Source organism: Colletotrichum paranaense (assembly GCF_030867605.1).
Source record: "Colletotrichum paranaense strain IMI 384185 chromosome Unknown Scaffold_16.1, whole genome shotgun sequence".
NCBI classification, from domain to species: Eukaryota; Fungi; Ascomycota; class Sordariomycetes; order Glomerellales; family Glomerellaceae; genus Colletotrichum; species Colletotrichum paranaense.
The window spans coordinates 131,568-153,417 of NW_026848974.1; the positions used below are offsets into that span (position 1 = coordinate 131,568).

At 54.2% G+C, this 21,850-nt stretch overlaps 6 protein-coding genes across 6 annotated transcripts; 3 read left to right on the top strand and 3 right to left on the bottom strand.

Annotated features, from left to right (window-relative positions):
- Positions 1 to 935: 935 nt before the first annotated feature.
- Positions 936 to 2,428, top strand: CPAR01_14564 (inosine-uridine preferring nucleoside hydrolase; the record flags this gene model as incomplete). Its single annotated transcript, XM_060498815.1, has 4 exons — positions 936 to 975; positions 1,045 to 1,147; positions 1,209 to 1,378; positions 1,437 to 2,428. The coding sequence occupies 4 exons, from the start codon at positions 936 to 938 to the stop codon at positions 2,426 to 2,428; spliced, it is 1,305 nt and encodes a 434-aa protein (XP_060342278.1).
- A 455-nt stretch (positions 2,429 to 2,883) lies between these two features.
- CPAR01_14565 (LSM domain-containing protein) lies at positions 2,884 to 3,341 on the bottom strand (the record flags this gene model as incomplete). The annotated part of the gene is made up of 2 exons (XM_060498816.1): positions 2,884 to 3,239; positions 3,314 to 3,341. 2 exons carry the CDS (start codon positions 3,339 to 3,341, stop codon positions 2,884 to 2,886), a joined length of 384 nt encoding a protein of 127 aa, XP_060342279.1.
- An 857-nt stretch (positions 3,342 to 4,198) lies between these two features.
- CPAR01_14566 (uncharacterized protein) lies at positions 4,199 to 5,529 on the top strand (the record flags this gene model as incomplete). The annotated part of the gene is made up of 2 exons (XM_060498817.1): positions 4,199 to 4,420; positions 4,501 to 5,529. 2 exons carry the CDS (start codon positions 4,199 to 4,201, stop codon positions 5,527 to 5,529), a joined length of 1,251 nt encoding a protein of 416 aa, XP_060342280.1.
- Positions 5,530 to 5,894: 365 nt separating this feature from the next.
- Positions 5,895 to 7,805, top strand: CPAR01_14567 (uncharacterized protein; the record flags this gene model as incomplete). The annotated part of the gene is made up of 2 exons (XM_060498818.1): positions 5,895 to 6,566; positions 7,080 to 7,805. The coding sequence occupies 2 exons, from the start codon at positions 5,895 to 5,897 to the stop codon at positions 7,803 to 7,805; spliced, it is 1,398 nt and encodes a 465-aa protein (XP_060342281.1).
- Positions 7,806 to 9,386: 1,581 nt separating this feature from the next.
- On the bottom strand, positions 9,387 to 11,732 carry CPAR01_14568 (pre-mRNA splicing factor CLF1; the record flags this gene model as incomplete). Its single annotated transcript, XM_060498819.1, has 1 exon — positions 9,387 to 11,732. One exon carries the CDS (start codon positions 11,730 to 11,732, stop codon positions 9,387 to 9,389), a length of 2,346 nt encoding a protein of 781 aa, XP_060342282.1.
- A 7,241-nt stretch (positions 11,733 to 18,973) lies between these two features.
- Positions 18,974 to 21,185, bottom strand: CPAR01_14569 (TAP domain-containing protein; the record flags this gene model as incomplete). Its single annotated transcript, XM_060498820.1, has 3 exons — positions 18,974 to 19,009; positions 19,063 to 20,502; positions 20,679 to 21,185. The coding sequence occupies 3 exons, from the start codon at positions 21,183 to 21,185 to the stop codon at positions 18,974 to 18,976; spliced, it is 1,983 nt and encodes a 660-aa protein (XP_060342283.1).
- Positions 21,186 to 21,850: the final 665 nt, after the last annotated feature.

Here is a 21,850-nt window from a genome sequence, read left to right on the forward strand (position 1 = left end):
CAAACAATGTCATTGGAGACTTGTCGGACTCGGAGGTTACCTTGATATCCCGCGGGCCCGGCCTGTTAAACCGAAAAGCAAAAACTGTAGAATTAAAAATAGGTTTTTTGCAGACAGCTTTCCTTCGGTAGGTTCACGTGAGTAAGGTACCCTCATCCAAGTAAACTTCCCGAGGCCCTTCCGTTTCCCACGTCTCATCCAATGTTTGCAAGGTCCAGAGTTGCAACTTGCCGCATGTCAGATTCCTTTCCCTTGGCTTTCCCGATAAGAGCTGGGGGCAGCTTACCCGCCTACCTTACCTCAGGTGCCCAATGCCCCCAAAGTCCCCCAAAGTCCCCCAAAGTCCCTATTTTCCAAGGTTTCCCGCAGCGACCTGCCTCAAGCTTATCGACAACAACTGGATCTCGGTAGCTCAAAACGGCTTAGCGTGTCATGTCTCTCTCCATCATTTGCACCGCAACAACCACAACCCCACCATTGATCCCCCTCGACGGCGGCGCATTTGACGCTTCTAACGATGAGGGGTTCGGCCGCTCGGTTGCCCGCCCGTCTCAACTATGCCAACTTCTCAATGCGACACCGACGCCCTTCCTATTGACACAAAAAAGACCCGGCGAGAAGGCAGGAACGACGGAGTCACACCGTCAAGGCCACATCACATCTCCCGGGGCGCCGGGTTGCTTATTTCAAGGTGTCTATACCGGAGACAGGCGGAGACCGGACACCTCCGTTCAAGCTTAGCTCACGTGCCCGCAGATGTCCGCTCCCCCCACCACTCCCCCATCAACATTTGGTTTCCTATATCACTAATGTTTTCCCCAGCTTTCTTAAGTGATTTAATCAACTGTGTAATTTGAGACGAAGTCATTCTCGTCTTCATTGAACACTTTTCAACCCAATTTCAAGAGATTTCTTCTGAATCAAACATCGCAGCCATGGCTCCCAAGAACCGCGTCATTATCGATTCCGACCCAGGTGAGATATCAATGAGCGAACCCCCCAAAAGTACTGTGATGTGCAACTAGGCTTACACATCTCTGCCAGGCATTGACGATGTCATGGCCATGCTCCTGGCCCTTTCGGCCTCCCCTGAGGAGCTCGAGGTCATGATGATCTCAGTTACCTACGGCAACGTGCCTCTCCAGAGGTGAGTTTAATGCTGCGCAAATAAACATTAGAAACCCTTGGTCTAATCGTTTACGATGAAGCTGCCTGAAGAACGTCGTTGCCCTCTTCCACGTCTTGGAAAAGGAGATTGCATGGCGCAAGGAGAATGGAAAGCCCGAGGGCTTCGAGTCCCTCAAGGCCTACAAGCCCATCGTATCAGTCGGTGCCGAGCACGCTCTGGAAGACGACGAGCTGGCCGCCGATTACTTCCGTAAGACACACTCCTCGGTTCAACCTCTCCCAACTTCCATCTCCTGACTCTCCTCCAGACGGACTCGACGGCCTTCACGGCGTCCACGAGAAGCACCCCCACCTCTCCCCGGACGACCGCTGGCAGTCCCTTTTCCACACCGAGAAGAACGTGGACCACGACCCCTCGCCCTTTAACCAGTACTTCACCCCGGCCAAGCAGGTCGCCCACAAGGAGATCCTGCGCATCCTCAAGGAGAACGAGCCCAACACCATCTCCATCTGCGTCGTCGGCCCCATGACCAACGTCGCCCTCGCCGCCGCCGAGGACCCGGAAACCTTCCTCCGCGTCAAGGAGCTCTGCGTCATGGGCGGCGCCGTCCACGTCGAGGGCAACATCACCCCGCACGGCGAGTTCAACACCGTCGCCGACGCCGTCGCCGCCGCGCGCGTCTTCGCCCTGACCTCCCCGACCCCGCGCTCCACTATGCCGCCCATCTCGGACAAGAAGTCGTCCCTGCCCCCTTACCCGGCCAGGCTGTCCAAGAAGCTCAAGCTGACGCTGTTTCCCCTCGACATCACGACCCCGCACCTGCTCCGCAAGAACTACTTCACCGAGACCATCAAGCCCATTGTGGCGTCCGGAAGCCCCCTCGGCCAGTGGGTCAACCACTTCATGTCAAAGTGCTTTGACAAGATCATCGAGATGGAGGGCGACGGACAGGAACCCGGTCTCTCCTTGCACGACCCCTTGACGGTCTGGTACCTTCTGACGCAGTCCGACCCCAAGTGGAAGGCCACCGCGGAGCCGGAGGACATCCGCATCGAGACCACGGGCCAGTGGACGCGCGGTATGCACGTCATTGACCGGAGACTCCGCGTCAAGTACAACGAGGCCGCCCTCGAGGCCAGCGAGACGGGCGATGCCGTCGACGTCCTGACCCTGGCCGAGGTCCCCGGCGACACTGGCGGCTGGCTCAGCACCAGCAGGGGCAACAGGGTCAACAGGATGGTTGAGTCCCCCGGCGAGGAATTGTTTGCCCCAGACCTGATGAAGAGAGTTTTCGGATAAAGATAAGGAGACAAGGGACGTATATTTTCAGCCACCACCTTCTCTATGTGTGTGGGCGTGAGGGCTCTTTTGTTGTTGATGTCTCGTGTCAGCACAAACATGGTTTTGAGACTGTAGCAGCATAGAGAAGAGATCTGGATAGAAGAAGAAAGGCAGGCGCATACCCCGTAGGAAAACCCAATATCATTCTATAGCAACCCCCAAATATGTGCAAACGCCGTTGTTCTTTGTGTGTGTAGGTGTGTGATCATGCGCATGTGCATATGTGCATGAAAATGCGCGCACGCCTGTCTGCCTGCCTGCCTGTCTCAATGGCAGCAGTGCAATCTCATGTCCTTCCCAACATTCGGGTATCCCGCTCGTAATCAAACATCCCGTGACTCGGTATGTCACTCTCATTCTCGAGAACCATGTCTCTGCTCTTGTTTTGCTTTTCCTATATGTATGCGTGGCTTTCATACGTGCTTGGTTCCTCCAATAGCAGAACCCTTGACTTGGGTCCAGTCAATGCTCTCGTCTAGCGCCTCGTCTACCAGGCCGATCGTGCAGACATTGTCGCCTCGGACGAGATAGAGGCCGAGGGGCACTTCGACAGAGGGTTCGCCACTCTCGGGGGTTTGGATGACTCGCTCTTGGGCACTGCTGAGGACCTGGGGCGCAAGATGTGTGTTAGCTAGGTGCAGCTCAGAAGACTCGAGAGAGAGTTGTGAAGGGGGGAGGGGAAGGGGTATTACGAGGTTCGTGGACTGGTCCGCAGCTTCCAATGTGCCCACCAAGATTCGTGAGTCCGACGTCACAATGAGGACTTTCTCTAGTTGGGGGAAGGGCCATTAGTGTGTCATCCGGGAAGCAGCACTCGAGACTGGTAGTTTGAAGAGGACGTACTATTGAGGTAGCCTCCGAGGGTTGCCATGGCTGCGGAGATCTCGAGGTCTGGAGGTGTAGAAGATTTCAAATGGAGATGAGGTAGGTATTCGTGTGGAGAATTGGATCGTCGGCTGCTTGGATTTGTTTGATCAGAGGGTGCTCGGAACTGTCGCCAGTGGTATTATCGCAGTGTTGAATCCAGATGTTTGGCTGGTGAAATTCGGGAATTCTGAGAAGAGGGACCTTGGAGCTCCCAAGCTAGCCCACTTTGGGCCAAGGTAAGCACGACAAGGTCTGGTCTGTGCGCTCCCGGTCGTTCGTCCTTTCCTTTCAACAAGCCGTTAGATGTCACTCGAGCTCTCAGCTGGCGCCAAAGCCATCGCAGCTCATTGCTACAAATCAGCCCAACATGGGTGATCGAATTGTTTCCTTGCCACCTGCAACAATGGAAACCCATAATAGGTCGCCTTCTCCCACTCAATGATGGTCCAGAAACACACCGTTGGCGCCAGTGCCGAGCAGGCGCTCACTCAGCCCTTACAAGTCAAGGCAATTCGCCATGGTACCGAGATTGCTGGCCTCAAAAGGGGATGGCTGCCAAGATCCCAGGCTGAAATATCAAGCTCGGTAGACTGCTGTGCCGCATGAACCTACTCGGCCTGCCATACTCACTGGGCGACAAACCCCGGCAGCGACATCACCTGCTCAATCGGGTGTGGCACTGGGCTGAATTTCGTTTTTGCGCTCTTGAAGACTCTGTGATTGCCTCTTCACCGCTGTGTAGTGGAAACTTTCAATCATGTCACCAGTCGAAAGATATATCTCACTATTCGCAGAGGCGACGGTCCGATTCTCTTTCCTCCCGAGTCAGGATGTATAGCAGCATCACCGCGTTTCCTCGATATGAACATATCTGCTCAAGATGACAGTCCTAGCCAGGGCAAGAAGTACACGCTCAACCAGACTCAAGAGAGAGCGGTACGGCGCTTACTATTTCTGTGCGCATTGGTCTTTGATGCACTCACAGTGACGCTCGTCGTCTTTCTATGCGTCGGCGCATGGAATAAGTCGAGTGGTTTGAGATCGTCAAAAGGTCTAAATAACAGAGAGGCTCACCTCGCTACTGTGAGTCGCACTCGAGGTTGGGAGGACCACCCTCTCTTCCACTCCCGTCTCCATATGCCTGTACTGACAATGGATGACAGTGGTCGGCGGCATATGTCCGGCGATGGCCAGCCGACGAGACCACGGTGGTCTTCAGTTGGCACCTAAGCAGCTACTGCTACTCGTACCTAGGGCGAGAGGCATGTATCCGCCGGGCTCCCGGTGCCCCCTTCGACCTCGATGACATTATGGACGACGTCGCTCTTGCAATAGGAGGTGGTTCGACTTATTCGTCAAGCAGGGGCACCTTTCCGGCTCTGGAATCGCAAGGCATTGACCTCGGGACGGCGTCCAAAGTCACTTCGTCCAAGAACGCGTTCATCGCCTACATCATTTTCATAGTGGCTGTAGCGTGCCTCTGGTCCTGGCACTTCTTCGTCAGCACGGTTCCGGGCGCACCCAACTGTGATCGATTCCTGGCCGTGTCGTTTACTTTAGCGGGGGCGGCGCTGCTCGTCGCCTCGGCCAACACAACCCGTGCGGCCCTTGAGGCGGACGGCATCCTCGCCCAATATGAGAGCGTCTTCAAGTACCACAGCGCCGGTACTTCGACACTCGTCGTCACGTGGATCGCCTCGGCAAGTCATTTTCTCGCGGTTACGATGTATACGGTTGCAGCGGCCATTGGCAAACGACTTCGGAAGCCAGACCGATACCCGCCAGAGTCGGAGCTGTCAGACATATGGCCGACTAATGACGCACACAGGGCGAGGGAGGCGGAAGTGTCAGCGGAAATCGACAGAGATGATAGTTATAGGAGGCGTCTCGAGGCATTCATGCGCGTGCGCGGTCAGAGACGAAGATCAGAACTAAATTCCTTTCGCGTGAACCGCAATAGCGGAGAATACCGGAGGACAGATGCGAATGGCGATATCTGGTTGCCGGTTTACTCGAGGGCCGATCCGATCGCGACGCGTGCACCAGTGAAGCCAAACATTGCGACCAGTCCACCTATTGGAATACCGGATGCAAGCGCGGCTACCGGTGGTCAATCTCGCGCGGGCAATGTGGTCGATGAGCCAGCACCGGCCTATGAGCGGTATCAAACTGCATCATCTCGCCGCCCATGAAGTACTCTGTAAATAGATGGTATTCAAGGATTCCGGATAGCGATATGTTTTTATGTAATATACGATGAGAAGATCTTTGTTATACCCATGTTAGTGTACATTGCTGGAATTCGATATTACACAGTCTACTCAGCTGCATCACAAGTGTGTAATTAGTCAAAAAGTCATGCCGTGGCGGGAGCTGTCCAATTCAAACGGCCGGGGCCGCTGAACCGGCACCAGCTGCACTAAGTTCCACCCCGCCAGGGTCGTGAGCCAAAAATCCTAGCGCGACAACTCCGGGTCCAGCACATCTTAAATCTGACCTCACCCAACCAACTCGTCCCCAAACTTCCTTGACCCAACCACACCTCCCGCTGCCCACGATGTCGTCTCACGACACACCAACCATCTACGCAGAACTCCTCACAAACATCCGTCAGCTCTCCATCGCAGTGACCCTCTCCTCACCAGCAGGAGGACAAACAAGAGCCCTCATCGCCCCCAACGGCGAGACGCTGCACATCCACCACGCAGGCACAGAAACCTCATTCCCGCTGCCCGGGAAAGTTCTCGCCCACGCAGGAGCTCCCGCAGCCTTACCCACACCACCACCGTCAGCATCATCATCAGCCTCGCAAACGCTATCATGGCGTCTCCCGCTAGCAGACTCCCCAGCGGCGCGCAGCGGCAGCACCAGCCTCGCAGATGACCCCGTCCCCTGGACGGCGCGGGACCTCCTCCCCGGCTCGGCCGTAGCGTGCAGACGCTGCGCCGCGGTCGTCGTGCCCGGCGGGAAAGCGGGGGAGTGGAAAGACCTGCCGAGCGAGAACTGGGCGGAGATGATGGATTTCTGGCACTGTCATAAGCCTAGCACGGATCGCGAGGATGAGCATGAGCACGGCGGCGTGAGCGGAGAGGGCAAGGAGAAGGATGACCACGAGCATCTGACTAGGCGCGGGTACGGAGCCAACTCGTCCATTGCCGCGCAGCCTGGCGTAGGCATGGTAGATTTGACGTCGTTTCTGTTTTGCGAGGCTGATTGTGTTGGTCTCAAGGTAAGCGGCTATCTTTCTCTCTCTCTTTCTTCATCTCTGTTTTGTCACTCGCATTTTCAACACATCATGTTGGGATTCGTCTATTCGATACATATAACCGTGTATCCTCAAAACACGGGGGCATCAAGAAGGAGGCCATGTCGGCAGCAACACGCTACCAACTCAGTGATCTGGTCACCGATACTCCGCCCCTATATGAACTATCCAAAACGTACGCCGTCGTCCCCGCCCTTGCGCAGGGGGTGCTTTCAAAAGTGCAAGACTCCGAAGCCTCTACACCCCCTCGTGTGTGTAAGATGGTTTCTGGGTCTTGTACTTGGGTTCGCAAAAGACGGTTGGCCCTCTTGCTTTCACTGGGGTTGTCCAGAGCCTCGGAGACACCGGGATAAACAGCGAGGGACATTGAACGAATACCTTTTCCATTTCGCGTATACAGTCACGATCCGTTCCGTATACTCTTCCTCTTCGTCTTCACTCTTCTCTCCTTACTTACACTTCTTCTCTCCACTCCAGTTCTCTCCCCCATCATCAGATGCCGCACCACCGGCATCCTCCAGCTCAGAAGTCCTAGCTGGAGGAGGAGCAGGAGACTCCGACTCTGATTCTGCGTCTGATCCCACAGAACCACCCCCTCGGATGCTCAACATCGCCTGCTCCGCCTGCGCCTCCCACCTGGGCTTCTTCAACGTAGCCATCTCCTCCGTCGTTCTGCTAAAATGGCAAGTGTCATGCCAGACAAGCACATCACACCCCACGGCCACGGCGACAGCACTGCCCTCCAGCACAGACTGCCTAGCCGCGACCCTCATCGCGACCCTCTCCCGCTCAGGCTCCTCCAAATCAGTCGTCGTCCCGGCCTTCCAATCCACCCAGAACCCAGTTTCTTCTTCCTCCGGCGATGGCGGCGACGCCGCACCGCCTGCCCTGCACCTCTGGATCCTCAACAGCAACATCACCTACGCCTCCTCTTCTTTTCCCTCTTCTTCTTCTTCTCCTCACCAACGCACAAAACGCGCAGCCATAAAACTGCTATACAAAGAAATCTCCCAAGCCGAAGCAGACGACATGCTCGAGTCCATGACGTCCGACGTGCAAGAGGTCAACCTCCCTCTTCCGGCCATCGTCGCCGCAGCGGAGGGGTTGAAGCAGAGTAGTCGGTTTTTACCGCCTGGTGAGCGGGTGTTCAAGGGGTGGAATGTGGGCTTGTTGGATAAGTGGGAGCCAGCCAGCCTTTCATAGACACGGTGGTGAGCTCGTGATGATGTAGAGCTTGGGGGAGGGAGTCGAGCCGAGGGCAGAGGTGTAGAAGTATGGCCGTCAGAACTTGGGAGTGAGGTACGAGAGAGAGAGAGAGAGAGAGAGAGAGAGAGAGAGAGAGAGAGAGAGAGAGAGAGAGAGAGAGCCAGAGAGAGAAATGGAAATTGAAGCTACGAACAAACATGGCACAAATGATACCTCATCTAATTGAGAGATTTTGGCCACGAAACCTCCGCCCAGAGTCTAGACTCTCTTGCATAGCTTAACTAATAACATAACTCAAACCGAGGCCACCCCTCCGTAGAACGATCATACGTCCTGTCAAAGGAGGCTGTATGAGGTTCGCATCGCAAGCCTTACCAGGCCCCCGATGCCATGTATGCTATTCAATAACCAAGATTTAATCAAACCGCATGGTTCATTCATTACCACCGTCCGCCTGCCTTTGTCAACGTATCGCATTTTACCAGGTGGCCGTTGGCAAGTAAAGCACATCCTCGTCTCACGATGCAAACCAGGCAAAAGGGGAATATCAGTGTTCGTAACTTGGCAAGCCATCAATTGGTGCAACAGCCTACAAGTTGCAATGTGAATAATACAATAAATCCTCCGTGCCGCCATTTTTTCCCTTCATCTTTTTTCATCAAAAAAAGATAAAAACAGGTTATATCGACAACATTCCTCCCACCGCCGCCCTCCATTGCTCCTTAATTCTCCTCTTTTCCGTTTCCCATTCATCAGCCATCAATCCCCTCTGTATGGGAAAGGGGAAACATGTGAAATGGCGACAGCTGGAGAACAGAAAAAGAGACAACTACCACTGCCAAAATTTCACCAAGTTGCCCTCCTGGTCTGACAACCCATCAACACCATGGAAATGCCTCCCCTAACCCCCTTTGGATATGGTAAACAAAAATTGATAATTACATATTCAACCCAGACAGCGTGGCATGCGCGTTGTGTTGTTGGTGTTTGAGTTCTCTGCGATATTGGTATCACGGAAATGACTGACTGCGAAGGGAACGACCTGTCCCGGGTCTCGCTCTAAAAGAGGAATGTACAGAAGAGATGATGCTGAGAATGGAAAAGGAAAAGGAGATAGATTTGAGAGAACGGAAGACAGCGTAAGATAACGGAAAACCATGTTCACGAGCGGATGAAGATAATTACGCCGCCCGGGAGACATGCCATGTCTGCGGTCGTATGAGGTGTTTTGGAGTAATGAAAATAGTGTGCGCGTCGGATAGTAAGATGGATCGAGAGTGAGTTTGCGCGGGATAGTACGTGGGTGTGCGTGTTTGTGAGTGTGTAGCGAGAGAGGTTTGGTGATAAGTGTGAGGGATGTAACGAGTGGACTTTTGAGTGCTCTAAGCCGTCTATGCTGGAATGCAGAGGCCCCCGCCGAAAACGATGCTCCGGAAAAGACCTGGGTATAAAAAAGGACGGATCATGATTTTGAGTGTCGTGAAGCGCCATGGACGTGAGCGGAGCTCGCAGGTGTCGCACAATGGCCATTAGTGTCTCATCACCGCCATGGCTTCAAGGCATTTTTGTCGATTGAACCTAGAGACGATTTTGTTTGTTGATCTCGCCAAGGTTCAACCAGCTCATGTCTGAAGAGGTGGCTGCCAGGGCGAGGGGCGGCTGTTGGCTAACACCGTTGGGAGCACTGGTCTGCGTTTGCCTTTGCGGGAGGCTTGGAGCTAGTGACGTGGGGTAAAGGCTCTCGGCATAAACACTGCTTGGAGCGCGGTCCGCTCCCCAAGGCCTTGAGGGGCCGGTAGGATCCCATGTGTCCCGAACACTCTCGGGGATACCGCTCGAGTACCCTGAAGATGCGTTCGACGTGGGTCTTCGGGGGGATTCGATCTTGCCAGAGACTCCATCGCGGAAGGGAATCTGGTTCGAGTAGTTTGACACCGTCGGGCTGCCAGAGACGACACGGCTCAGTTCTGGCCGACCATCGTGCTGAATAGGCGGAACAGTGGACAAGTCCTGGGTAATTAGGTGCAGGGGAGGGACGGTAGCGGAGTCTTGCGTGATGCGGTTTTTGGGTGTGTTGGAGTAGTGAGAGGTCTCGGAATCGACGGTTGTACGCTTAGAGTTGCCGAATCCGAGAATGTTGAGCGCGCTGCCGCCGGACCAGTAACGGTTCCAGCCAGAGCTTCTGCGCGTCTCGCCAGCGCGACCAACCGGAGCTCCTCGCGGCGTAGGGCGAGGCTCGACCACGTCGGCGGCGAACGAAACACCCTTTTCATCGCGGGTAGGTGGTGCGAGGCCTGGTGCCTCATTCATCTGGGGAAGGGGCTTACCGATGGTGCTCTTGAAGAAGCTGTTGGATGTATCACGCTTGCTTCCACTGCGAGCAACACCAGCAGACTTGGGTGCGTTGCCATTGACCTTGCCCATCAAAATCGCCATTGAGGAGAATGATCCGGCCGAGTCTTGTTGCTGATGACCACGGAAGTGAGGAGCAGAGTTGAAATCGTCGTTGCCGTATCCAAGTCCAGCCTTCTCATCGGGGAAGCCCCTAGGGCTCATGCCCCTCGGGTCCTGGCCGCCCTCCACGTTTTGCTGGTTCTTTCCACGACGCTTTCGGATGCAGAAGAGGATCAGGCCGAGGAGAATCATGATACCGGTAATGGTACCAAGGACAATGCCAAGTATAGCGTTGGCACTGACTGCGGCGGGGGCCCCAGCAGCAGCAGCTGTCTCGGTGCTGGCAGATGAAGATGCAGAGGCGGAGAGAGTCGCGGCGGCAGACGCAGAGGCAGAGGCTGACGCCGACGCAGGAAGTGTAGAGATGGAGCTGGCCGAAGTGCTAGATTTGGAGCTGGAGCTCGTTGCGGTTGAGCTCGCAGTGGTGCTGCTCGTCGATTCGCTTGTAGCGAGAACCTCCTGCTCGTTCAACTTTTGGGCAGCATCTTCCCAGCTGTTTTGGCGCGCGTTGAAGATGCAGAGAACATCGTCGACGGCACCTGATCCTCCTGAGAAAACGACGGTTCCATCAGAACCCTGAGCAACAGCGTAGTTGGATCGCGTGCCTGTAGGCGCCAGGGTGCTGTTGTAAGCGGGCCAGTCGCTCAGGGTCAAAGATGCGCGCTTCTCAATCTCGCCCTCCACGCTGCGCGCCTTCGCCTTCGAGACTGCCTGGGAGTTGGTCACAGGTGCGCCCGCCGCGTCGATGAGGACCATGCGCTTGACCACGTTTGGCGCAACGGAAAGGTCAAATGTGTACAAACTCTTGCTTCCGTCGTCTCCGTTCATGATAATTGCGCGAATTGCAGTCGTGTCCTTCAGCAAGGGTTCCCCGAGGGTGGCACCCGAGTCGGTCCATTTCGTATCGGGGTTGAAGAGCATAACCTTGCTGTTTGTCGTGCTGCCTCCAATGACAACTGCTTGTGTGTCGGACCATGTCAGAACAATGGGATTGACGACAGGCGGTGCTGATGATTCGTAGGCTCGGGTGCTGTAAGGCGCGGATGCTCCGACAACAAAAGTCTGTGTCGAAGGACCAGAGTAACCATCCTGACTGCCACCGTACATGATAATCTGGTCAGTTCCAGGGAGATATGTTGCTCCGTGGAGAAGACGGTCCTGCGTGACGTGGTCCTGTGGTGAGATGGACTCCCATTTTCCTGTCGCGTAGGTGAACTTTTGAAGTCCATGATAATCTGTTGACGTGCCCTTGCCTCCTACAATGTACAAGCCGGCCTTGCTAGCATCGGTGGGGTTGGAGCCAACGCAGACAGCACCTGTCACTGCCTCACCTTGCGCCAAGGTCTTCCATTGGGCTCCTTCTTCGAGCGAAAGCGACTGGAAAGCACCGGAGGAATATGTGTAAAGAACGTTGTTGTAAATGACCGAACAGATGTTGTCCAAAGCGACTTTGGGCTCGGGGAGCTTCATCGTGATCGTGCCCTGTGCTGTGTTTTTATGAATAGTGAATGTTGTCGTCGAGGTAAACGGGGTTTCGGGGTTGAGTGGGTAGATTGCGTGTAGTCTACAGCATATCGTTAAAATGCCTGTAGAATTGTTGGGTTTTGATGTGGTTCCTCACAATGGAAAAAAAAGGATGGTCCGACGCAGACGGTGAGATGACTGCTGGCAGATGGTCTACTCAGCAATGGTCCAATAATCCAAACGCAACAGCCAGCGCCCTCGAGGCTTCCAAACGGTCGAAATATCGAAGTGAGTCCGGTCGGCTGATCCTTGGCTCGCGCGACGGGAAGGCGAAGATGAAAATTGAGCGGAGATCCTAAGGGAGGAAGAGACTGAGCCGTCGAGGTCGAGGTGGACGGGAAGTGGTTCCCTTGTCTCGGAGTTTGATCTGCAGAACAAAGTTTCTGGTGTTTCTCGACAGACGGCTAGTTCCAGACAAACAAGAAGGCCAGGACAAAAAGGTCGGACGGTTGGGTAGAAGGGAAACAAGAAGCTGTTAGTTCTCCCGAGTCCTGAAGGCCTTGGTGTCGCAGGTTTTGGGTGTGGCCAAGCGGGTGGCTCGTGGTCGTTGGTCGGATTCGTTTGTATGTGTGCGAGTGTGTCGTGGATGTCGTATCGCTCTCGGGCTATTACTGCAGCTCGTGTCGGTCGGGTCGGGAATTTCGGTGGAGGAGGGATAAGATGGGCAAATTGCCGCGTCTAGGAATCGAAGAGGATATTGCAATGAGCGACTCTGTGTTGTTTCTGTTCTTTCGATCTCGCGAGATTCAACGTTCCAGACGATGAGTAGCAATTCCACCTCGAAAGAGCGAAAAATGCACACACGGCACCAGAAGGAGAGAAGGAGGAGAGGAAAACGGAGACCAAGGGAGAGACCAGCAGAGCCAGAGAGGAAGAGAGGCGAATGGAAAAGAGTGGTACCCTCGCTCACCCTCGTCCGACTCTCTCTCTCTCAGAGCAGTCGAGCGCAGCACCAGCAGCAGTAGCAGCACCAGCACCCGCAACCCGCAGCAGGAGTCGACCAGGTACAGCCCAAGTTGCAGGCGAAGGAAACACGAGGCAGGGATTTGGGGAATCGTGACCGGGGGTTGCCAGGAACGTCCTGGTCCCTGGTCCGGGGTGGCTTGGACTGACGACGGACGAATCAGACGGTATTGGAACCACCAAATGGAGGACAGACCAGGGGGTTCCTGGGCATCCACGGGCACCAGCGCCAAAGTAGAGGACGAGCCAAGAATACTTGGACAGGTGGTGAGACACTGCGGTGCCGCCCAGGTACAGGCCGACGACGCAGCTACCCTTGAGGCTGGATCCTAGTGCCCTTTTTTTGCGGTCCAGCGCGAGATTGGGAAAAGGGGGTGCCGGGCGACGAGCCTATCAGCCAGCCCAATTTCATCGTTCCTGGACACAGGTGGAGGGTGGCCCTGGGTGAGAAGGGGGCTTTGACGCCAGTCGGGTGGTACTCTACTACTCTCAGTCAGAAAGTCTCGTCCTCTTTTAAGACACATGGACCGGTAGCAGCCAAACGGTTGAACGGCCAGCAGTCAATCACTACGTTGACAACGGGCGGACCTTGTCCAGCCTACTCTCGCTCTAGTCCTGAACTGTGACTAGTGCTGGGCCTTGAGTATGCTCGTTGCTGAGTGTGCTGATGCGAGCCTGTGTTGCGCAGGTGTAAAAGCAAGTAGAGAGGCACGCCGCGCGCGCGTCGGTGAGTGTAAAGCAAGGAGAGAAAGGTCAGCCGTTGCAACTTGTAACTGCCAGTCAATTATCCGCAGTCAGTCATCTGTCTCTCTTCGTTTTCTTCTTCCTCGGCCTCGTGCCGGATGTTCAAACTTCAAAGCTGCTCGTCACTCGTGGGCTTGTGGTCCGTGGTCCGTCCGGGGTTCGACAGACTTTGACTTTGCGTCCAAGGATTGAGTGGGAGGGAGGACGGACGGGCACTGGCAGTGACGGACAGATCACACCAGACGACGGCTGACTGACAGCGGTCCGTTCGTTGCTTCGTTGGTTGGCTTGGCTCCTTCAGATTGATATCTCTCATGCCATGTGCCTGTTCTCCCGTTACTTGTCTAGACCAGGCATCAGCCCATCCCTTGAAGGAGTCGAAGGCCCCAATGATGCCAGATGGGCCCAATCAAGATCTTTCCCCTTCTATTAGACCATTTGATTGACGGCAAGCACTGTCAGATCCGAGAGCCCCCAAATGGGTCGAGGGGCCGCCAGGTGGACGCCTACTCCCGGTTCTCGGCCTTCAATAATAATATTGAGACGCCTGCGGCCCTGCTACGGCACGGCGAGATGGAGCCTTCAAACAAATGGGGGCTGGAGGGCCACCGGGAAAGAGACCAGCAGCAAAAAAGAAAAGAGTGACTTGGATAAGAGGCCCGTAGCAGACTGTCAGTGGGCAGAAAGTTCGAGATTTTGGACAAAACTGACCGACTGCCTGGCGTCATACAGCAGTTTCTGTCTGCACAACCTTCATCAAATTGAATGATTATTCCGCCGTCCGGTGGATGGATGGGCCGGGAAAGCTGGGGAAACTTGAAAGTCAACGGGAGAGCACCGGCAGCGCAAATTGGGAGCAATCAAAAAACGGCATGTCGTCCGCTGTTGGATCTTTTGGGGCCCGTGGACGAGGGAGATTGACGCGGTGACTACCCGGGTCATCCAGATTGAGGTCTAGCGTGGCACCACGCACCGCATCCGAGCAGGTCCGGCGTCCAGGACGAGAGAATAACTTGGAAAAAAGAGTCTAGATAGCCACACGTTGATGTTGCGTCTTACCGTTTTGCACCTCGTGGGACAGTCCACCGAGATTGGGGGAGTCGAAAAACGCAGTGCAAGACCGAAAAGAGGGCGATAACATGAGCAAACGGGCATGGTCGCCAAGCCGCCTTCAAGGAGAGTGGGAGAGGGAATCCTCAGTTCCCATCCCCACTGCTACCGATGGCCGGGGGGAGGCCAGCAAGCCGCGGTAGGTGAATGCTCGTCAGGGTAGGGCCTGGATGGCCAGGCCTCTGGTCTTTTCCATTGCTGCACTGGGCAAACGTGGGCGTTTCCATGCCCCGTCTTGGCTGGCTTGGCATCTTTTTTACTCTGTCATGCTCGAGATGGAGTTGAGATTGATGAGGTATTCGAGACTACCAGATTGTCCGCGAAAGAGAGAGATGGATGGATAAGGTAAAATGGAAGAAGGTGAGTAAGTACCTCAGGTAGGTACCCACGTACAGCGCAGTACGTACAGCAAGGTACATACAGCAAGGTACGTACAGAGAAACGGCTGCGGGTGACGGATGCAAAGTACGTACTGCCTGTCCAATGGCATTCTGGCTGAAACGCGCTAGGCAAGTCAGCCCCTGCAGCAACCGACGATGCCCCTGAGCCACCATGACCAAAACCCGTCAAGTGCCCACCAGCTGACGATGCAACCGCAGCCAGTTCATTGGGGGGACCAAAATGTCGACCCTTTCCATTCTGGTTGAGGTGATGAAATGCCACCACTCACTTGCTCGCTCAGCACCCTGCCTGAGCTTCGAGCACCTGCTTGCGGTGTGCCTTCTCAGCTTATCAGATGCAGACTGCAGCGCTGAGGTGAGGCTTGACGCCTGTAATTGTGTCTTCCAGGGGGCAATTCTGGTATGGGGGCATGGGGGACCTGCTCTCAAGTAGAGTGCCTGTGTCCTTTTTAAGAACATTTCTCGATATATCCATCCCCGTGTGCATGTCCGCATATCCAATGAACCCCATCCACCTGCATCGGTCACATTCTAGTACACATGGTAAGCCGTTATTGTAATTTATATCTGTATCTGTTCGGGAAGGCACGAGGCATTTGAGAGAAAAAGGAAAGGCGAGGACGGCACACTGGCCGGATTCGCTCGAGCCCTTCTTATTCGCTTCGATGCACCATCCTCATCCCTTACTTACATCCAGATTCCATGGAGGTAGGTCCGCGGCCCACCGTCGAGCCGGCACGGCATTATCGGGAGGAGGAAAAGTCTCGGATCGCGTTGGGTTGGGCTCCAACGCCACGCAGCAGAGTGCCATAGACTCGGGCGCCCGAGCATCTGGAGCCATCCGCTGTTCGCACTCTCGATCAGAGGCAAGACTTCATCTTGATCAAAGCGGGAGTCGCATAAAGACAGAGAGTCCACACAGCTTGGGGCAATGACATCAACCCTTCTTGTGCGTAGCTATGCGTCAACGAGATGTAGGTTCACAATCCTCCCAAACATCAAAAATCTTCGTTTCTGTAATTCCCCTCTGTGACTCCTTCCCCCTCCCCTATTTTCGCCGGCCCCATCTCTTCTCATACCCGACCACGATCCTCGCCCATTCCACTGTACGCGACACAAGACGATGTCTGGTCTCTGTGGAACGTTCGAGGAAGGAGCCTAGCAGGAAGGACTAAGAATGTTCAATGAGGGGCCAACCGGGCGCCCGACCACCGAGTAAGGTAGGCCTTCGCCGCATCAGGTCCAGAAGAACTGAAAAAAAAAAACCCCCCAAAATTCAGCTTAAACCTCTGAAGGATGAAGCTGCCCTTCTCGGGTCATCCCCACCCAAGCACCTCCTGGTTTAGCGAGGACGCGTATCGTAGAGAATGGCTGAGCAAGGGGGCGTTGTTAAACTCATCAATCTCGAATCCACGGCTCCCCTCCTGCTCTCTCAGAAAAATCTCATCAACTTCCAACGGTTTTGCTGGTCCATCCATCCCTCAATCACCCAAGGAACGTGCCTGCGTGCCTGTCAGTACGCAGCTCCCCATCTCAGGCTTTTCCGAATCGTCCGTACTCGCGGGCGCTTGCTCCCGGGAACATCCAAACTCGAACTTGCTTGTTAGTGCCAGCAGTTGTCACCAAGCATCCGAGCACGCTGACGACTGCTGCAAAGAATGACAAGACAAGACAAGACAAGCCAGCCCTTCCTTCCGGCAACGATGAACCGGTCTGAAGTCTTCTAAACAGTCGATCCGATGAACGACCCCTCCTCCTCTCATCTCGTCTCTTGTCACTCATCATGCCAAAACCCCGCACAGAAGTTCGCTTCTCGTATTACCTACCTTACCGCATAAATCATCTCAAGTCTTGTCGTTTACGTGCTCCTTCTACCGCAGTAAATGACCTATCCCGTTCAACCCTTTCTTCCCGCCCGGCAAATACTCTAAAATCCTTGAATCAGGCTTTTTGCCTTTCTTCCTTGGTTCGGCGTGGAGACCCGGGCGATGCTTTGCAAAAATGCAAGACATTGTGCGCCAAACTACGCATACCAGTGACAACCGAAGATGCCGACAAAAATCATAATAATAAGACATCTTATCATTCTTCTGCTCAACGGCCAACGTCTCGGCCGGCGCTATCGCAGAACTAGGCTTTCCCATATCCAGTGTATTCATAGGTAATCGCGAGGCGCCAAAAGAGTGTCAACGATTTCCACCTCCCGGGCGGCTGCGCAAAAATAGTCTCCCCATCACGAATTGCATGCACGCTGAGCTAATCTATCCAAATGAGCCTCTCTCCAAGCGCTACACATCCTGCCGTGGTACGTCTGCGATTCTACCGTGGTAATTACGAAGCACCCAGGCAGCCACACAAACAGCACGGCAGGACCACCCTTTCTAGAGTTGTGGTGTGGAATGGGATCACCCGGCACGCTGCATGACATCGAATCGGATACTCTCCTTTCCTCCTCCCAAAGGTAGGTAGGTACTCTGCACTGCTCTTAACTGCGTACAGTACCTCATCTAACCTTAGTCATCAACGTCAACTCTGCAGCGGGAAACGGGCGAATGCACATCATCATTCAGAAAGCGGCCTCTTCCCAGCATGAACACGCCCCCCAATCAATCAAATCAATCAATCGTCTCTTTCTGCATCGCCACAGACCCCAAGACACGAGGATCGAATTGTGATTCGCGCACGCCCAGCACTTCTGTCCATCCACTCGCTCTCTCGTCGGTGGACCGAAATACGAACGACCTTGGGCATGTGATCTTCGCGCCGACCGAAAAAGATGCCATCGGCACTGCGTAAGCGCCCGAGATATGGACATTGGGATCACATCTACGAACCGATTCATCAAGCCACACACAACGGTGCTACTCCGGACACACACATTCATTGAAAGTCTCACTCCATATCCGTACACTCGCTCCTTCTTCGGATCCGATTCGTTCTTATCCACCCCAAAAGATGGATATGAATGTCACTCGCTGCCATCACTGGCGAACGCAACTGGAACTAATCACCAAAATCTTCCTGCCCTTGACCTTTCCTTGCCGCTCTTCATTAAACTCAAAAAAAGGCAGAATGTCTCTTCCTCGTCACCTCCGTCATCTCGTGACCGTCATTATGGCAGCGCGCGCCTGCGGGAATTCCCACTCGGCCCTTTGTCGCCTCATACCCCGTCGCTCCTATTGGTTTACTCAGAAGATGTCTTCTTTTGATCATTCGTCTTTCAGCCTTGTAATTAAATATGCATTTTCTTGGTGTATGGTCTATGCTGAATCTGTTAGTTGCGAAATGTCACCATAGCCCAGGGAATCCATCAATGACGTTTGTCTTTGATGCTGTGTGCCTAGGTGATTCCTTTCTTTACTACACGTTTAGTCTTCGACTGGCAAAGTGAATTCAAGTTGCAAATCGTGTCGCTCTCGAATCGTCAATGTTAGCACGGCTACTGCAACTGGGCGATATGATGAACGATTAAGGTAGGCGAGCAATCTCAATGGTATTTCTCAAGTTCCACCACCCTACGACTGTAATGGCAATCATCTCCTTAAACTCCAAAACAAGACGCCGCTGCCTCTATGATGCGCTTCGCTTCTTCTTTCGCGGCCAAGTGTATATTGGTACGAGGGCCGTTCGGGAATGTCCCCAAAATCCATCGCCAAGCCGATCTCTGGATTTTTCCCATCTAGTTCCACCTCGCGCCTGGGGTAAATGACTATTCCTCCTTTCCTCCGAGCATGGACGATTGTCCAGGACCCCTTCCCAATATTGTTCGCCATTTCAACAAGAGTGTGGAGTTTTATCCTCTCTTCCCCCTTCCTTTTTGGTTTTCTCTATTCAATATTCCGCCCCGTGTGGGCCAGACGGCCGATGTCGTACACAACTAGTACGGCCCCATCGTGATCTTGCCTAATCCATCCATGTCCTCCGGGCCCCTCAAGGCCCCCAGAACGACGGGGACGAGCAAAGCATTTTCTAAACGCTGGCAAAGGCATCTGGTGGTAATTGAGACTACGCGAGGCTTAGTATTGGTTTTCGAATGTTCCAGGTTCGGGGTTTCCTACCTTTTTCTCGTGGAAGACTGCCAAGGCTCTGGTGAAATCCCATGCGACATCGGACAGGCACATTTCCGAGTAGGTGGGTGTCATTGTCGTCTGCTTCGATAGCTCGACGATCATGGCCTGTCGCTGTTCTTGCTCCTGAGCAGACGGAGCCGGTGCTTGGGCTTCGGCAACAAAGACGTTCGGAAGGGGATTGAAGGCTCTGAGGGAAATCATGTCGCTGACGACGCGGATCGGGTTGGTGTTGGGGCGTCCGGGTCCCAGAACGAATGTGCGCGAGAAGCTTCTCAGTCCTGTCTTGCCAGCTTTGTCGCACTCTTCGAATTGACCATGTACTGAGATGATCATGCCGTCCACGCCGCTTTGGGTTTGGCCAGAAGGATCGGCAAGACCAGGCAGGAGATGGCAGTCCATGATGTATTTGCTGATGTCCGTCTTGATGTCTGGGTGCTGTGTCTTCGGGAGGTCGTTCCACAGATTCCAGATCGCCTCCCTGCCTGTGATCAGCCTGGCAGCTCGAGCGGCCGGCGTCGTAATCTTCATCAGATTGCGAGACTGCTTGATGTAGGATGACCAGGGCATCGGCTGCGGCTGGTTCTCGTCTCGAATGGCGCGCGTGTCGACCGCGAGAGAAAATTGGCTGTTGTCGTCGTAGTACTTGGCAAGGAGAGCAGTGCGGTCGGTGTCGAAACCAAGGAAGAATTCCAACAGGAAGGCTTCTCCAATGCCGTTGGCGTCCCGGAAATCGGGCCCACGTTGAGGGATCGGTTTCGGGCGGCCAGCTGCCTTGAGTTCCGCAATTCGTTCCGGTGTCAATTGCTCACCGTTCAGAACTTGCAACTTTGGAAAGAAGTGCAACAGCTCGAGCACGACTTTGGGATCCGCGATCGGAATCGGATTGCCCGTCAGATACAGAGTCTCAAGCTTCTTGAGCTTCGATCTCCATCTTGACAGGCCTGCGATGTTGTCGATCTGGTTCCCGCTAAGATCAAGATTCTTGAGATCAGGGAAGGTATCCGCCATCTCTTCGACTTGCGCGACTGTGTCAATGTTGTTGTTGGCCAAGCTGATGCTGTGAATTGCATCAATCTTTTCCTGTGCTGTTTTGAACAGTTCGTCGCAGATTCTCATCATGACCTTGAAGAGCTTCTCAGCTCTATCCTTGGATTCCAGCATTCCCATTTGGATCAAGCCTTCATCTTGGTTCAGAGCGTCAAGTCGCAGAAGCTTGTTCTCCATATCGTATCTGAGTGACATGATGCCTTGGAGTTTTTGCTTTGTTTCCTGTGCGGCAGCAGATGCCTCATTTGCTTTGGCCATGGATCCGTCACTATCGGTGATCTCCAGCTGAGTACCGGCAAATGTAAACGAGTTGACCTTCAAGATTTCTTCCGCATCTTCCTTGCTTGCCGCAACGCTGACCAAATCCCCCTTCAGACTTGACTATTGAATGTTAGCGATTTTCGTAGCTTATACACTTCACCCCAACTAGGAGGGGGCATAAGCAGCCGGTATGAGCTATTTGTTTCTCGTTTCGCGGAGTAACTGGCGTTTCAACGAGGCTGGATCATTCGGCGTCCCTATGTAGTTCCCCCAAGCCTCACAGCAACGCGACATACCTTCTTGATGTGCACCGTTTTATTGCGACCGGACAGAGTTGTGGCTTTCCGCTCCAGAAACATGATCAGATCCCGCAGTCCACCGTCGTTGTTGCTCGCAGCTTTGCTCTCCTTCAAACCCTTGACACTGAGCCAGACGAGACCAGGTCCCTGTCCTTTCCTTCTCGATACCAGGTCATTTCCATCGCCAGTATCCAAGTGTCGAGCAATCGCCTGGTGTACTCTCGAGCCGGGTTTAGTGGGCGGACCGTTGGATCTCGCCGATCGTTGAGGTCTCGAATTGTTGGAATCGTCCGACGGTCCTCTGTTGACGTTGTTTGAACGGCGAGTGCTGCTGGCTCCAGCGCCGCTTCCCATGTCGAGATCTCCATCCCTGTCGGTTTGGGTTCTGCCACCTTTGCGCTTCTGGATTCCACCGCCGCGCGAGGTTTTGGCACCCAATGTGGAGTTGCGACCCTCGCGTGCTGGTCCCGATGGAGTGCCGCGAGGAGCTCTTGGAGGCGCCATCTTTGGAGTGGTGCAACGAATAAGATATAGCTAGAGGTGATTGTAGGTCGAGGACGTTCGTGGGTAGAGAGTGTTCGTAGGTTGTTTTCGCTTGTTTTTTTTCCGCTGAAGGGTACACGTTCGAGCGAGAGCGAGATAACAGCGCGCTCCCGGAGAAGTCAAATAAAGCCTGTCGAATCCTCAAAGGTTTCTCTGAATTGGTGTCAAGCGAAAGACGGTTGTGTTTCGCTGTGTCGCGGACAGCTTCAGAAGACAAAGGCCGGATGGGCCAAGGCGCAGACTCGTGGACCGCCGTGAATAGAATATGTAAAATCGGTATCGCTTTGAGCCCTCGACAGAGAATAATGTAAGAAAACCGTCGATGCGGATCTCTGCAAAGAATGCGCGGTTTTAGGGGTGGTGTCGCAGGTTATGGGTGAGTGATGAGGTGACGGAGAAAGCAGTGAAGAAATTCGTCGGTCGCGAAGAGCAGTGACGTTTGGGTCAGCCCCACTACAGACCTCCTCCAGCAGGCACACAGGCAGGAACGCTCCGGTCGCATGCGACCTCCCTCTAATCGGACTAGCCGATTTACGTTTTGGCCAGCCACGCGCCTCACTCTTTATACTTTACCTTCTTACATAATCATTGAAAGGCAGGCACCTAGGCAAGCAGGATGTCAAGGC